This window comes from Magnolia sinica, chromosome 12 (genome assembly GCF_029962835.1).
Source record: "Magnolia sinica isolate HGM2019 chromosome 12, MsV1, whole genome shotgun sequence".
In the NCBI taxonomy this organism is placed as follows: domain Eukaryota; kingdom Viridiplantae; phylum Streptophyta; class Magnoliopsida; order Magnoliales; family Magnoliaceae; genus Magnolia; species Magnolia sinica.
The window spans coordinates 69,684,316-69,701,330 of NC_080584.1; the positions used below are offsets into that span (position 1 = coordinate 69,684,316).

Here is a 17,015-nt window from a genome sequence, read left to right on the forward strand (position 1 = left end):
ACCCAACTCAGGTGGGGTCCATGATGATGGCTACGAGAAATCTGCTCCATCCATCCTCTCTGGTACTTCATTTAACATGTTGCGACAACAATTGAAGCATATCCAGATATCAGGCGGGCCCCAATTCACAGATCTATGCACTAATCTGTCCGTTGGGCCACTTTCAGAAAGATCCAATGGATAAAATTTGTTGTGTACGGTTAACTTATGGTCTTCAGGCCATATATGAAGTCTCAAGGCAAACAGATGATGGGAACCCTGCAATCTTGCATTCTGGATGTCTTTCAGGCCCGTTTAACGTGAATGGCGTGATTTTCTCGGATCTCTAATGTGTAAATTCTTCAATCTTGGTCCCCTGGGGTCCGTCCCTTACCTTGGTGCCTTCAGAGTGTTAAATCTATGCTTGTAGCACCCTTTTGCAGTCCGAGCTCCTAAATACATCTTGCACAAAAACACGAATACAGCAGGGCGTTAAACAGTACCATGTTCGTAAATCTAGGCAATAACTAGGGTCTAATATGCAATATTTAACCCTCAACATTTGATAAGTGATCTGATTGGCCATAACAGAAATAATGGTCCAACCTTGGCCTTTGCTGTTGTAGGAGGTTAAGGACGCCCTCCTACTAGCTCCTTTCCTTTGGCCAATGCCAAATCTTATGTGGGACCCATCATGAGGGGCCGAGTCAAAGGATAAGGTCGAGTAGGTACTCTTGCAAACTGTGTTTCTACTCTACCCACCATCTGAATCGCTTCATCCACGTTGTCAACTGGTTACATCTGAACTCGATCCTGAATTATCGGTCGTAAACCACCTATAAACCACACTACCTTCTGAATTCAATCTCTAACAATTATCATTCCGTATTGCCAACCACTGGAATTGTTTGGTATAATTTATGATAGTCTGATTCCATCGTCGGCAATTTTAAAATTGCTAGAACAACACCTGTTCGTAATCACTGGAGAAGAATCATGATCAAAGAAGGCGTCTCATCTTCTACCATGATCAGATAAGTGCCTTGTTATATCGGGCACGTGAGAGTTGCAATTTCTCTCACCATACAGAAGCGCCGAATTTTAATTTTAATGTAACCAACTTCACTTTCGTTTCTTTTGACACATCCATGTAATTAAAATACCGTTCTATTTCAGCTAATCAATTGATGAAGTCTTCTATATGTTATAAGCCATTAAAACTTGGAAGTTCCACCTTACCGCGATAACCTCTTTCAGCATAGTCTAATAGATCATCTCTATGGACAAGACATCAAGTAACGACGCCACCGACATCCTCGTCGCTGCAACTCGACTCATCTAGGATAGCCCTGTGATTTGCCTCCGAAAGCACTCTACGGAAGACCCGGTCGTTTCATATAATGATCACAAGCGGATGAGCGCCACCTTGGGCTCAAGATGGAATCAGCACATCCGCAATATAGTCGAGGGTTGCATGCAGCCCTTGTATGTTCAACTGACTCTCCCGATGGAAAGCTTCCATTCTTTCCAATAGATAAGGAATCCCTGAAGCACCATCCATAGGATTTTCTTTAGTCTATTCCGTCATTAGTTACCATCGGCTTGAGGGGAGTCCTCGATTTGATACCAATTGATGCGGGAAGGGACATGATGGGTTCATCACCGTCTTCCTCGATCGAAAATTATCTTGAATTCACAAGGCGCTCTTGAATCCACAAGAGGTTTCTCAAATCTACGAGAGAAAAATTTTAAAAAAAAAAAAAAAATTCTAAGAAGTTTATTGATTGAATGATCCTCATAAAAACGAGTTTAACCCCTTTAAATAACCCTAAAAAAAAAAATCCTAAAACTGTAATCAAATGGTTCTAATAAAAAAATGAAACAAATTTAGAACATTGCACAAATTTCCCGCATCCGTTGACCTGTCGTCAATTGGTCGAGTCAACAGGTTGAAACAGCAAAAAAGTGTCCAAAGATGTAACCAGGAATTTTGTGATTTTTGACCTATCAACCCCATCTGTTGACCTGTCGAACTGGATTTCGAACTGTTGACCTGTATAAACTGGTAGAAATAAGCTAGCACGTAATCTAAAATTTCAGGTGGAATTTTAACCTGTCAACTAGACCTATCGATCGGTCAAACTATGCTGAGTATGTTCGATCCTTCTTAACTTCTTTTCTTCGTTCCATCTTAGCTATGAATGAGTCCGCAACCCGTTCTACATCAGGTCCACTGTAATGTCATTCTGACATCAAATCCATGTATCAATTCTTCTAAAGCATTTTAGGATATGATCTCAAAAATTAGGCTAATAAAAAATTCAATGGACCATATCACAAGAAATAATGAGGATTAAACGCCCACCACTGACAGGAGCCCACAGAAATTTTGGAGTAGGCTTTATAGTTTTGTTTTCCCTTCAACCTGGTGAGATTCATCTCATTGATGATTTGCATTGGAAATAAAAAGGCCATGGCCCTGGGAAGGTGGGCATTTACCTTCCCACTGTTTAGACTGGTATGGCCCACTTGGGTGTCTTGGATCTACCTCACGTATAACCCTTTACAGGGTTGTATGATACCCAGGCTACATATGACACTTGATACCCAAGTACTCAGAAATTGCATATGTGGCATTTAATAAAATAAAATCGACAAGATTCTATATCAATTGTTCCCAATTCACTAGCCAAGATCAAACAATCCTAACCATCAGTTGTGGACACTTAGAAATAGGAACATAAGATTTATTCACTTCTAAGCATCAAATAAATATCCACCAATCCAACAGTGAGATAATCAAATTAGTTTCATTTCTTTATGATAAATCCACACTAGTTACAATAATTTCGATGGTTTAATTTGGCTACTTATATGCCACGCGAAATTTCTTAGTAATACGTAGGTTCTTATGTGAATTTATTTTTATTTTTGAAAAAGCAATGGTATAAAGTGTTCATAAATTTAAATTTATTTAACTAAACCTAATGAATCCTCATTTGATCATCTTAACCATCTAAACCACAAAAACCCCATCAATAGATAGGATTTACCTGATTGAAAACAAGCAAGATGTGATCTCGATCCTGTCCCTTTTATCTTTCAAAACTAGGAGAAGTCTCCCTAATCTATCCCAGTTGAACCCTGGCATAGGGTCAGGCCCAACGCATCGTTAACACGCAAGTGAATCCCACATATAGTATACATGTGATGAGAGATGGGAAGAAGAGATAGAAATATCTCTCTACTCTTTTATCTCTCTTTTCTTTTTCGTGATGATCAAAGGAGGTAGATCCAAGGCCCTTTGTGCTTTTAGGGCTCTCTCCTTTGTAGGATAGGATCTGTTTATAAGGAGGATATTAGGTTCCAGTGAAACTATAGTTTCACAAACCTTTAACCCCTCCCACCTGATATCCATGCTCTTAAAAATAAAAAACAAAAACGTGCCTAAAACATACACAGCCTCAAGAATCACCAAACCCACACTATTTCGAATTCTTCTCATTAAGTATGTTCCCATATAGTTTCTTTCCAAGATCAGGGCAACTCATTAGGCCCTGCCTATTATGCACTGTGGCTCAAAAATCAGGCTAGTTAACTCATGGGGTGGGCCCGACCTTTTGTGGAGCCCGCCTGAATTCCTGTACGGCATTTTGTTATATTAACAAAGCCACCCACCCGATGGTGTGCTCCCACCTTTCTCTAAAATCTAAAAACTAAAATATATAAATAAATAAAAACTCATTGGGTGGGCTAAACATGCACAACAAATGTGACTGTTAATCAATCTACCTAACGGCCTCTTAACTTTTAGAAAAGAGATGACTACTCTTGCTGATTGGACAGTCTGTGGTTGCTCTCGTGACATCTCAATCCATGTCATTTTTCTTCTAATGAAAAATCGGCACAAACATATATAACCTACCTTATGGGATTGTCTAGATCGATGATTGAACTGTCCCAGTTATCATTTATGAGATCTGGGCATAATGCTAACATGCCCATGAAGGTGGGCAAGTTCGAATTCCACCTTCTAAGTGAGAAACCAAAAGGGAAGCATTTTTCTTCTGTCCATAAAAATACATAATTTTCGAGAAAGCGCATCATATAAGGAGATATACCTTTCTAAGGATATTTGATGTAAATTAAATAGCACATTTCATATAATAACCATTGACCGAAATCAGGCAAGATTTCGTTCAGTTGCAACTTTGAACCAGTTTAACAGAAAAGAGGTTAGAAGCATGGGGTTATCCAGGTCGACCATCATGCTTACCAAATGGTGTGGCTTTCATTGATTCCATCTCTGATGGGTAGCAAATGTAAAATTGTATTTTGGACTTGCACCCAAAATTCTCCTAAATCCAAGAACATAATCAAAACTTCTTAACTACAAAGCTAAAGAGTTTCATTTCTTCAAAGATAAAATAAGTATTTAAGTAGTGCTAATATCATCGTCCACAACAGAAAATCATAAAGTGGTACAATTTTAACTGATGGAAAATTGAATAGTTGATGAAGCTGTCTTGCAAGATAGTTTTCGGAAAAATAATCCACGAGCCTCCAAATTCCATCCAGCCCAAGGTGTAAGCTTTGAAGTAGCAAATATCAAATTTTGCAAGTGCCTTGCTCTCTCCAGCAAAAACTTCACAAAATCCAATACATTATCACTCATTGTGAAGTTATCGATCCTGATTGTCTTTAAATACCCCTGGAAACAATGGAAAGGAAGCATCTGCGATGCCCAAAATCTCTGACTACTCATGACGGGTCCGTATGGATATTCGTAGTGCTTAAACATCAAACACAAATCACGAAACGTGTGTTAGACATTCCTAGTATACACAAATCTGTACTGCATTCTGAACTGATATCCATGTCATTTGCTTTTTGATAAACACACTTTTCTTTTCTACTTTCATTATTAGGTTTCACAACACTTCTAGCACTCGAACAAAGCTTTTTAAAAAATGGGGAATATTTATGAAAAGGTCGGGATTATTTATAATTCCCCAACATAAATTTCTCTAGGTTTGCTAATTTTACATGCGCATATAAAGCCCTGCCCATTGAAACACAGTCACACATGATAATATGGAAAATGCTAGTGAGATGCTTTCCATCAGCTTGGAAATAATGTTCAGATCTTCTGCCTAAAAAATCAGGCACTTCCACTCCTTAGGTGGGCCACAATATACAAAAGTAAACCGACATTTAGATGTGAAATGGCGTGATCTTTTTTATTTTTTTATTTTTCCAAAAAACAAGAGATGTGTTCAATAAAACTCGTGCGGAACTGTACAAACGGCATATAATTCGGGCTAGCCCTCCTAGACAAAAGGGAGGGGGCAGCCTATAATAAAGTATGAAATGGCCTGATTTTACGTAAACAGTGCAGCGATCCTGATGGAAAACTCAGATCTTGTACGTATATTCTATACTAGCCTGTGTGGGGTATATGATAGGCGAGGCCCAATTCCTTTTTTGTTGGGGCCCGCCTGAAGGAGTGTACTTCGTTTTTTTTTGGAATAAAATTTTGGTGGCTCCGTCCCACCTCTTTTGGAAAAAAACAAAAAAAAAATAAAAAATAAAAATACTAGCCTGTGTGGCCGCATGTGGACGACAGCACTCCCACTTGTACATGGAATTATTAAACCTCTTAACTATCTCCTAGTTGCAAAAACTCAACCATAGAAAATGTTTTTGGGCACTTACATTAAGGAATAATGTCGCTCCCATTTCTAATGTGAGTGTCTCCAAACACGGACAGCTCCTCAGCAAGCATGCTATACCTGGTAGTTCATACACATGCATGCCTGTCTTGAATATCAAATGCTTCATATTTACCAATGGATCTGGTATGTAAAACGGTTCCACTCCACTAGATAATATCTGAGCACAAAAAAAAAGTCAGAGAAGGAACTATAAACGAGGATTCTATATTTTCTCACAGGCCAGTGAAATGAGAATACGAGCATGGATAGGAAGATCAGTTGAATATTCATATGGTTTTAATAGGAACAATCGTTTTAAGATTTAAGTTTTTCACTGGGGTGCTCTTTTTCTTTTCTTTTTTTATGAAATTACCATCTGAGGAAAAAAAAAATTACTCAAGATTGACTATTTCTAGTGTCACGTTTTCCTCAAACTAGATTGGAAACCTTGAAGTGGAAATCTTTGTTACTTTCTTGAAATTACCAAAGCAATACCGTCATAGCTTTGAAGAACCACTCTTGAAGTTTTTGTAGGATTTCTTTAAAGGTGTATCTAGTTGAAAATTAAATTGTTTATTGTAGGGAAATGTTCCTTCACGTCTTTGATTGTTGGATAGTTCCCCTTGCATATGGCTAAAGCACAAATGTGATTGAAACAGTGAAGAATTATCTGATTGAGATGGTATGAAACATACGCTAGAGTAATTTTTAATGATCAAGTTGAAGTTGTGTTAGCCTTTGTTAGTGCAACTGGTACCATTCATGCCACTGATGCTGAATTCGAAATTGATTTCTGACTATTAAATCTGAGTTGGACTCTCTCTCTCTCTCTCTCTCTCTCTCTCTCTCTCTCTCTCTCTCTCTCTCTCTCTCTCTCTCATGTAGGAGCACACCACCTGTTATTGTATTGATGAAAGGAGGGTTACATTTACTTGAGGGGGAGACACATTCAGCATATCCCGAAGAAGAAACACTGTTGAAACCCAACAAGGCCCATCAACAGAAAAATACATATGTCATCACTCGATGCTCTCAAACTATCAAGATAGACCTTATTACCAAACAATGACTTCCTTCCGCTAGGATATTCTTTACTGAATTCATCCCATTTATACCAAATGTTCCAAAGGGGATGGGAATTCCTTAGGATGGTTACGAATACCTTTGAGTTGCTTTCACCCATCACATTAGAGATACCAATTTTCCCAGTTTTCATACAGATATTGTATGTAGATTGTCCTTGGGAATCTAAAGAAAGGGGCATAGACGAACTGTGGGAAGCAAGAGAGAAACCCCACCTTCCAACAGCCAAAAGCTCTGGAATGTCAATTTCATAGTTCAAAAATATACACATACATTTTCCAGCAATATTTCTCAAGTCTTTTATCTCATCTTTCTCTCCTCTTCCTTAACATATTTAGTGTTAGAGCCAAGTTCAAGATACATCTATGGCAGTAAGTTTCAGCAACACAATCTTCAATTATTCACAAAATATGATGCCCCATATTTGAAGGAGAAAGTTATGACTGTGAGAGTATTCAAATGACAACTCTTTATCTCACAAGATTTATGAGAGTTTGTGAAAGATGGCTATGAAGCAACATAAAAATGCAGTAGCATTAGCAATATGGACAGATGCAAGACAAGAAGCATTTAAGGAGAACAAAAAGAATCATGCCAAGGCGCTATTTTTCATCCAACAAGGGGTGAGCAAAAGTATCTTTCCTAGAGATTCCTGCATGCAACAACTTCAAAAGAAGCATGGGAGATTCTGAAGAAAGAATTTCAAATATTAGAAAAAGTGATCACTATCAAACTTCAATCTCTTTAGAGAGATTTTGATAATTTGCATATGAAGGTAGGTGACTCAATTCGAACTTCAGTATCATTAATCAAATTAGACGTTACAAAGATATATTCTAAGACAATAAAATTGTGGAAAAGATTTTAAGAACTCTCCCAGTTAAATTTGATCATATAGTAGCTACCATAGAAGAATCTAAAGACTCATCTAAGTTAAGTTTGTATGAGTTGTTGGGTTCTTTTCAAGCATATGAACAAAGAATGAGCAGGTTCATGGAGCAAAGCGTAGAACAATTTTGTCAGTTCAAACTAAATATATCAGAAAATAAGAACGTAAAAGAAAACAATAAAAGTCAAGAAGCACATCCAAATCAAAGATGGCAATCCAAAAGAGATCGCAGGAGGACAAGCTTTAACCGTTGTCGTGAAAGAGGCAGAGGAAGGTCTGATCTCAGGTACCAAAGAAATTCAAGAGGTAACAAGAAAATTGATTTTCAATGCTCTATTTGCAAACTCTAATAATGTCGATAAGGATTGTTGATACTACAAATGCAACATATGTAAATAAATAAATAAATAAAAATGGCTGCCAAGATAAAAATTGTTGGTATAAGATAAAGAGTGAAACATTTTTTCCTAAAGAAAAATCGAAAAAATTATTTTATTCATGTTTGAATACTCGAGAGAAATAAAATGATATTTGGTATTTAGATAAAGTTTGCAGTAACCACATGTTAGGAAATCAGAGTTTTTGTTGATTCGAATGAGTGTATTCTCAAGTAAAGCTTGGAGATGAAAAGCTTCAGAAGATTAAAAGAAAATGAGTCGCAGCCGTATAAATAAAGGGGGAGATAATTCTAAACTTGATCTTGGATAAGAATAATAATCAAATTGTGGCAAAAGTGAAAACAACATTAATTAACCAAGGTTTTTCCTCTTAACATGCCACTTAAAAAAAAAAATTTACACTAAATCTAAAGATGTTAATGAAACTTATCTTAGCATTTGAGATATGGCCAATTAAATTTAAGAGGCATAAAATTGTTGAAGCAAAGAATCTGGTGATTAGTCTACCTTTTATTAACAAAGAAAATAAAGTTTGTGAAGAGTAAAAGCTCCTCTTAAACTTATGTATGTTGATATTTGTAACCATACGCAAACACCATCTCTTAATTAGAAGAGATATATTTTCTATGGAAAATAGGTTGCATCTATGGAAAATTTCACAAGCTTCCGTTTGCAAGTTCATCAAGGAGAGCAAAAGCTCCTCTTAAACTTGTGCATATTGATATTTGTGGCCCTACGCAAACACCGTCTCTTAATAAGAATAGATATTTTCTACTCTTCATTAATAATTATAGAAGGATAATGTGGATATATTTTCTTGAATAAAAGTTAGAATCTTTCACTATTTTTTCTAGTTCAAAGAATTTTTAGAAAAACAAAGTAAAAAATTCTTAAAGGTTTTAAGGATAGATTGTGGTGGAGAATTCACATCAAAAGAGTTCTGAAATTTTTATAAGTCAAATGGCATCAAAAGAAAGTTAACAACCATATTCACTCCACAGAAAAATGGTGTGGGGAAAAGAAAGAACCAAGCAATCATAAAAATGGCTTAGAGAATTCTAAAAAGGCAAAGTACTTATAAGTGATCACTAAATGGAAGCAATTCACACGGTGATCTATATCCTCAATAGATCTCCAACATTTTATTTTTTTTACACACGCACACAACCCACACACTCACGCTAGTGGAATTTCACCACCTATGGGCACTCGAACCCTTGACCAGGAGTTGAAACTCATGAGAGTCTACCACCTGAGCAAGAGTAAGGACCATGACTCCATATAAAGCATGGCATCAAAAAAAGTCATCAGTAAAATATTTCGATGTCTGTAGATGTATTGTATATGCTTACATTCTATCACAAAAGGGAAAAAAAAAATCGATGAAAAATGAGAAAAATGCATATTCATTAGCTATAGTGAAGACTATAAAGCGTACTACCTTTATAATCCCACTTCTAGTAAATTGGTGATTTCTAAGATTCTAGTTCACGTACTTTTCCAACAAGCGCTACTGCAACAAATTCAAGCTCATCAAGTGACCCTTTCATCATATTTTGATTCACCTCCAAGAAAGATACTTTCTTTAAGAAAAATTTATGACGCATGCGATGTTACTTTCTTTGGGTGTGAGCCACATAAATTTGAAGAAGCAGCGAAACAAGAATTAAGGCGATGAATGAAGAAATTGCAGTTATTGAGAATAATCACATATGCTAGCTCATTGATCGGCCTAAAGGAAAAGATATCATTGGCTTGAAATGGATTTACAGGACTAAGAGTACAATGAAGATGACTCGATCTAACGGCACAATACTCGATTAGTGGTGAAAGGCTGTTTCCAATAGCAAGGTATAGATTTCAATGAAATTTTTTCTCATTTTGCTCGTATGGGAAACATAAAGATTGTTTTAGCGCTTGCAAGTCAATTAAAATTACCAGTCTTTTAATTTGATGTTAAATCGGCATTTCTCAATTGAGAATTATACAAGAAATATATGTTGAGCAACCACAAGGTTATATGATGAAAAGAAAAGGAAAAAAAAAAAAAAACATACTAACTCAAGAAGGCTTTATATGGGCTAAAACAAGTACCGAGAGCATATAATAGTAAGATTAATAAGTACTTTCATCAAAACGGCTTCAAATGGAGTCTAAGTGAGCCATCATTGTATGTGAAGAAAGAATGTATGCATGATTTTATTATTATGTTGATGACTTTTTTTGTTAAAGGATCACTTATATTCATTAATCTTAAAGTCAACTGTACAAACGACTTACATTTTGGGCTGGACCTCCAAGACATAAGGATGAGGAGGCAGCCTATCATATCCTATAATGAAACAGTGCAGAACCTTGCTACGAATTCCTAAGCATACCTAGGCCTGCTCGGTCGAGAAGGAGCTCCCCTTTAGTTAGGAGCGGAAGTACCAAAAGCTCCCCTCTATGTTGATGACTTGATCTATATACTAGTACCATTACAAAGATGATAGAATAATTTAAAATGGCGATGATGAAGGAATATGAGATGACTAATCTGGGCCTTACAAGATACTTTCTTAATATCCAAATAAGGTAAGGTCATGGAGAAATATTTCCAAAGATGATAGAAGAATTTAAAAGGGCGTTGATGAAGGAATATGAGATGACTAATCTCGGTCTTATAAGATACTACTTTCTTAGTATCCAAGTAAGGCAAAGTCATGGAGAAATAAAACTTTGTTGGTTTGTTAATCTATCGTTCAAATACGAGGCAAGACATTGCACATGCATTTAGCCTGATCTCAAGGTTCATGAGTGAGCTTAACAAAAATCATTTTGAAGCTATGAAAGGAATTTTAAGGTACATCAAAGTGACCAAAAGTTATGGGCATCAAATACTTAATGAAGATAACAGACTTATTGGATTCACATATAGCAATTGGGGATGATCAATTTATGATAGAAAAAGTACTTATATGTATTCTACATAGAATCAAATGTTTATCAAAGAAGTGTGTATATATATATATAGTTGCATTATCATCAGCTGAAAAAAAGCATATTTTAGCCACTGGAGAAGTCGTGCAAAGCTATATGAAATAAAAGGATTTTGGGTGATTTACAAAATGGACAAAAATTGCTAACTTCCATTTTATACGACAACAATATGTTAGCAATTGCTATGACATAGAATCTAGTTTCAACAGTCAATCAAAGCATGTTGAGTTATAGAAAAGTTCATCAAGTTTAGAAAAAATGATGGGAGTACAAGAATTAAGGGGGATTATCAAAAATATAATTTGAATATATATATATATATATTTGAGAATGTAAAAGAAGATATCTAGAAAGTGTCTCCTAGTCTAGTCTAGAAAGTGTCTTTTAGACTTCCTATGTCATTAATGCTCTCCATAGGAAATTGTTGTGCATTTACTATTGTATATAGATTGTTCGTGAGGGTATATAAAAAGAGAGATAGATGAACCATGGGAAGCAAGAGAGAAACCCCACCTTCCAGCAATATACACATACATTTTCTAGTAATATTTCTTAGTCTTTTATTCTCTTCCTCTCCTCTTCCCCAACATTTTAATTCCATCAATAAGGCCTGCCCTACCGCTCTGTACTCTTTGCCAAATATATAGTTAGAGGACCTGCCAGCATTAAGTTTCACTTTCGGCCTCTCCCATTTTGTGATGCTGGCCATCTGTACAGGTTCATTGGCAATGGAAACCCGAACCTAGACAACATGAGTTTCTCTTATTCTGAGTTGGCTTCTAATGATGGCAAAGTTCTTGTTAACTTCCTCAACCAACTGTTAATTTTACTACCAGACTCCACTAGCTAGCCGATAAATCTCTTGCTTCAAATATCATATCACTCCTACCTTTCCATGTTTTCCAGACTGATGTTCGGAACCAAACACCTCATCATTTCTAGCATCAATGTTTCCCATGTCAATTGGAACAACTGGTGCATTCTTCTTCTTCTTCTTCTTCTTCTTTTTTCTTTTTAAGGCAACCATAGTGCATTCATTAAAAAATGTACTAGCTTCCAACAAATAGAACATCCAAGTCCCTGCTACTTGATCTTAGTAATACAACGATTAGAAATGAAGTTAGAAAAGGAGTCTTATCTTCCATAACGGTGTGGTCATCCTATTTGAGGGCACTAACATGGGTCAGGATGCACAGTCTCCACCACCAGGGACTGACTTAGTGTCGACCTTACCCCGCATATGAGTGTGACTATGCTATGGATACAGGATCTTGTTGGACATTTGCCAACTGCAACATAGCGAGAAGAAACCTTTTCCATCATGATATCCAACATGATGTTCTGCCCTAAATTCATCAGGATACGTGTTTTGTCGATGGCTCCACTTCAAACCTCCTTGTTTAAAAGGAAAAGAAACGATCAGTTTCCACAAGTACCATAGCAAATGTAACTTAAAATTTTCCATTTCTCTTTGTTGGTAATCTAAACTAGCATAGCAAGTTCTAGACGTATCACTAACACCTTATAAAGATAATGGATTGCATCCAACATGATGTTAAAATGACAACTAATTATTTCTCTTGAGTACCATAAATTGTCTTTTTTAAAAAAATAAAAATAATAATAAATAATAATAATAATAATAATAATAATAATAAGATTAGGACCTATGAGAAATGTTAAAGACGGTTCCATGAAGAAGCATGCGAAGAGAATGATTGCGCTTAACCAAACTACTACTGGAGCAGAAAGGACTTTCTTGTTTTCTAATGTGGCAGCACAACACCTGAATTACTAGATAGAGAAAAACCTTGTGTGCCAATAAGAGAGGGGTGGACTCGCACCTCACTTGGGCTGTACAAAAAAAAAAAAAAAACGTCCGCCTGCCCAAAAGACCAACCTTGAAGAAACCTATAGGACGCTTCCTTTACCCCCACCCAGTCAATCTCAACTAATCCTCTTTAAGATGGAGTTCCAATGGGAAAATCAATAATTATTCTTTTTTTTCTTTTTTTTTTTTTCAGAAAGGTGGGGGAAGCACACCACCTGTAACTCGGTTGATAGAAAATAAAGAATGTACAAACAGGATCATTCGGGTGGGTTCCACAAAAACAAAGGGCCTCATCTATTGTACAACTCTGAATTAGCATTCCAAAAAGAAACAAAACCAACAAAAATTAAAACAGCTCCAAGCATGGAAAACTGAACCACCCCTCATATTACTCATTAGTTAACAAATTAAGGAATTTCTTTTAATAACAGTCTCTAGTGACCTTGAAAATGTCAAATTTCTTAACAAAGTGGGGCCCACCATACAATAACCTAAGATGATCATTTGATGTTCCATCTGTCGCTAAAGTTTTCAATTTGCAAAATGAGAGGGGAAAAAAAAAAAGAATACCAACAGCGACATAATCTTTGGTATTTTGAAGATAACAGTCATATTCTTCCAGTGTTTTTATTAGGAAAAAAAAATCAGTAGTATCACAATATTTCACAATATTTGACAATTTGCTACAGCTTGATAGTATCATTGTGCGCTATTGTGATCTTATCCCCATAACATACCTTTTGTAATTTCATTTAGAACAATCAAACGTACTTTTAAACCTCCGTTCTCATTATATCCCTTCAACATTTACCATTAGTTTTTATTATTCCTTTTACATTTTTAGTTATTTTCTGTGTCCCCGGATATGAACCTACACTTTTGAAGTATCTTCAAATTTTTATTTCGAAAGTTCTCCAAGAAGCAAGCCCACAAACATTATATTTTCTTCAATATTGTTGCTCAACTGCTTAGCTAATGGTGATGCCTATTCTACAATAATCTCACTCCCAAAAGATTGTAAGATATCAGATGTTTTGACATGAATCCATCAGCTTATTGAACTTCTAAACAGCATCTATCACGGAATTTGCTTGTCAACAACCCTCTTTTCTGTTGAACTGGTAAATATTAGAAAAACTGATCCTAGATTCTGACTATAGAGAATTATAGTCCATTGTATATTTTAATTCTTTTCTTTCTTTCTTCTAATACAGGCCAGGGCTAGTCAAACCCTAAGTTACTTGCAGAATGCAAGTCAGGTTACAACTTTGAATGATTAGTTGGCTTTTTCTAATTAGTTCTTCCTATCCCTTTTTTTTTTTTTTTTTTTTCTGGAAGGTGGGAGCACACCACCTGTAATTTCTCCCTCTATAATTTGTCAAAACTTGAAAATGATTAATTTTTTGTTGCGAGCGTCCACATGGAACATGTTGCTAGCATATTATATGAGTTATTTTGGCCGGTTTTGTCACTCAGTGCGACCAGGGTGTATCATCCCATCAGGGCCCACACGTAGAAAGATGATCCTGTTATTGGAACCATCCATGTTCTGGCAACTACCTTAGACTGGCCACGGAAAGAAACATATGCTAAACTGGTTATCATTCACCATCCATATGTACACTGAAAGTGTACAATTGGAAAGAAATATTGTTCAGTGACTCCCACTCAACTCCATAAATCAATGGTCAGATCGGTTCAACAAGATTATATCTTATCGACCAATGGTCATGTAGGTGTGCTCGTATATGATAGGTGGGGCTCCTTATCTTTTTGTGGGACCCCGCCCGAAGAGGTGTTTTGTCTGTATCTTGCTTCTTTTAATAAAATTAGGTGGCAAGCTTCCACCTTTTAAATTTTAAATTTTTTTTTTTTTTAAAAAAAAAAAAAAAAAAAAGAAGGTAGAAGGTCCCAATCATGGGACCATCTCTTGATGTTGGCACCATGGGTGACAAATGCCTATTTGAGTGTCTCACATGCGCTGGGCATGTGGAAGTTGTGTAATTTAATTGCGTATAAAATCATGTACTGTCAAGATAATTAAATTGTGTAATTATCTTTAATATATAAATAATTAAAACCCTAAGGTATGGGTACTGTTCATCCCTCAAATCGTGCTCTCCTTCTTGGTAGGGAAAACAAGCTCATGTTATGTACATTAAGAGAACTACTAAACCTTTTTAAAAGAAATTAATAACAATTGACTTCTATCTTTTGTATTTCATAAAAATTGGGAGCAATGTAATCCTTGCATTGGGACTAGTCTATCCAACAATCAGGCATCTTATTAGATAAACATCAAGTTAAGAGCAGTAAGATTAATAGAACCATTGTATTTGACAAAAGGAACTTAAATGAAAAAGAAAAAATAATAATAAAATAATTAAAAGAAAAGGAAATGCTATAAGAAAATATACCTGCTGTGTGTAGCTATGTACATTAAGAGAACTACTAAACCTTTTAAGAAGAAATTAATCACAATTAACTTCTATCTTTTGTATTTCATAAAAATTGGGAGCAATGTAATCCTTGCATTGGGGCTAGTCTATCCAACAATCAGGCATCTTATTAGATAAACATCAAGTTAAGAGCAGTAAGATTAATAGAACCATGGTATTTGACAAAAGGAACTTAAAGGAAAAAGAAAAAAAAATTAAAAAAATAATTAAAAGAAAAGGAAATGCAATAAGAAAATATACCTGCTGTGTGTAGCTACACACTCTTAGGGTATTCACATGGCAGAGCCCTCTGAGATTTTCACTAAGCGTATCACCTAGATTTCTATATTCCGTTTCCATTCCGAAATCAATATCAACGTCCACAGCGGATTGCATGTCAAGATGATCATACCGATCAATTGTCCCAAAGTACTTGTATGACCGGAGATCGGGAGTGTAAATCGAGAGCCCTCGAATAGGCCCACAATCCTCGAGAGTCAAGTATCGAAGTCGAAGATTCTGACCAAAAATGCGGATGAAATCTATGCCCTTACAACTCCTTAAACATAAACTTTCTAAGAAGTGACAGTTGTTGAGCAGATTTTCTAGAGCCCTTGTGCTTAATGTAGCCCGTTCAACATGAAGACATTCAATCGATCTAAATTTGATTAATTCTGCGGGATCGAATGTGCATGATGTAAAACTAACTACACGTAACGATGTGTGCTCAAAAAGTATGGATGGTAACTCAAATGACTGCTCTTGATGGGGATCAACCTCAGGAAAGTCCAGATAAATTTCCTCAACATCTCTGGAAACCGCGAATTTAATCCAGCCCTCCACATCAGATTGGTAGTCATTAGGGCTGGACATGCAAAGGCGGAATTTTACTACCTTTCGGCCTTGGTAATCATGTATAAACCTTCGAGCAAAATCTATGAAAGCCGACCTTGATAGTTGCTTCTCACCATCAACTTCTTCCGTGAAGTAGTTCTCAATAAGTTCAATGTTTGTGGTGGAAGTCCATAAATCTATCCATCTAGTGGACAGAATGCATGTTCTTGCAGCCTCTTTGAACGGCAGAAAAGAGAGAATGTGATGGAGAACCCCATCAGGCAGACAGTCAAAAGAATCACCTCTAGGATCCATGGTTTTTTAGGTGGAAAACGAAGAAGAGATTCAGGAGGTCTCTCTCTCTCTCTCTCTCTCTCTGTGTGTGTGTGTGTGTGTGTGTGTGTGTGTGTGTGTGAAGGCTGAGAAGAACTGGTTGTGAACGAGGAAGGAGTGATCTGAACAAGAAAGGAGTGAAAACAGTAGAAAATTTTGTAAGAGAGATGAAGGAAACCCTAGAAATGGTATGAGGGTCTCTCTCTCTCTATCTCTATCTCCGTGCGTAAGTGTGTGTGAGTGGACTGAGAGGAAACAGTGTGAGCGAGGAAGGAGTGATATGAGCGAGAAAGGAATAGAAAACCTAGAAATGGTGTGAGAAGAAGAAAGGAACGGAAACCCTAGATATGGTGTGAGAGAGAAAACGATCAGAAACCCTAGAAATAGTGTGTGAGAGAAAAGGTGCAGAAACCCTAGAAATAGTGTGAAAAAGGAGGGTAGCCGTTGCAATAACTTACCACTGCAAGAGGCTGACACAGGGCCCAAACTTTAGAAAAGGAAAAGCGTCGGTTTTCGATTCTAACAAGTGGAGCCCAC

General features: G+C 36.4%; 1 protein-coding gene across 1 annotated transcript; it reads right to left on the reverse strand.

The window, feature by feature from the left end:
- Positions 1-4,385: 4,385 nt before the first annotated feature.
- Positions 4,386-16,727, reverse strand: LOC131221612 (putative F-box/LRR-repeat protein At1g56400). Its single transcript, XM_058216899.1, has 3 exons — positions 15,573-16,727; positions 5,695-5,871; positions 4,386-4,771 (listed from the first exon to the last, which is right to left on the reverse strand). The coding sequence occupies exons 1-3, from the start codon at positions 16,458-16,460 to the stop codon at positions 4,469-4,471; spliced, it is 1,368 nt and encodes a 455-aa protein (XP_058072882.1). The 5' UTR covers positions 16,461-16,727; the 3' UTR covers positions 4,386-4,468.
- Between the last annotated feature and the right edge of the window lie 288 nt (positions 16,728-17,015).

Bases quoted from the DNA above. Each gene is read 5' to 3' on its own strand.
- LOC131221612 (XM_058216899.1), bottom strand. From the start codon at position 16,460: ATGGATCCTAGAGGTGATTCTTTTGACTGTCTGCCTGATGGGGTTCTC. The intron at 5,872-15,572 runs GTATATTTTCTT...TTTTGTGCTCAG, and splicing joins TGTGTAGCTACACACAGCAG to ATATTATCTAGTGGAGTGGA. The intron at 4,772-5,694 runs GTAAGTGCCCAA...TTGATGTTTAAG, and splicing joins GAGCGACATTATTCCTTAAT to CACTACGAATATCCATACGG.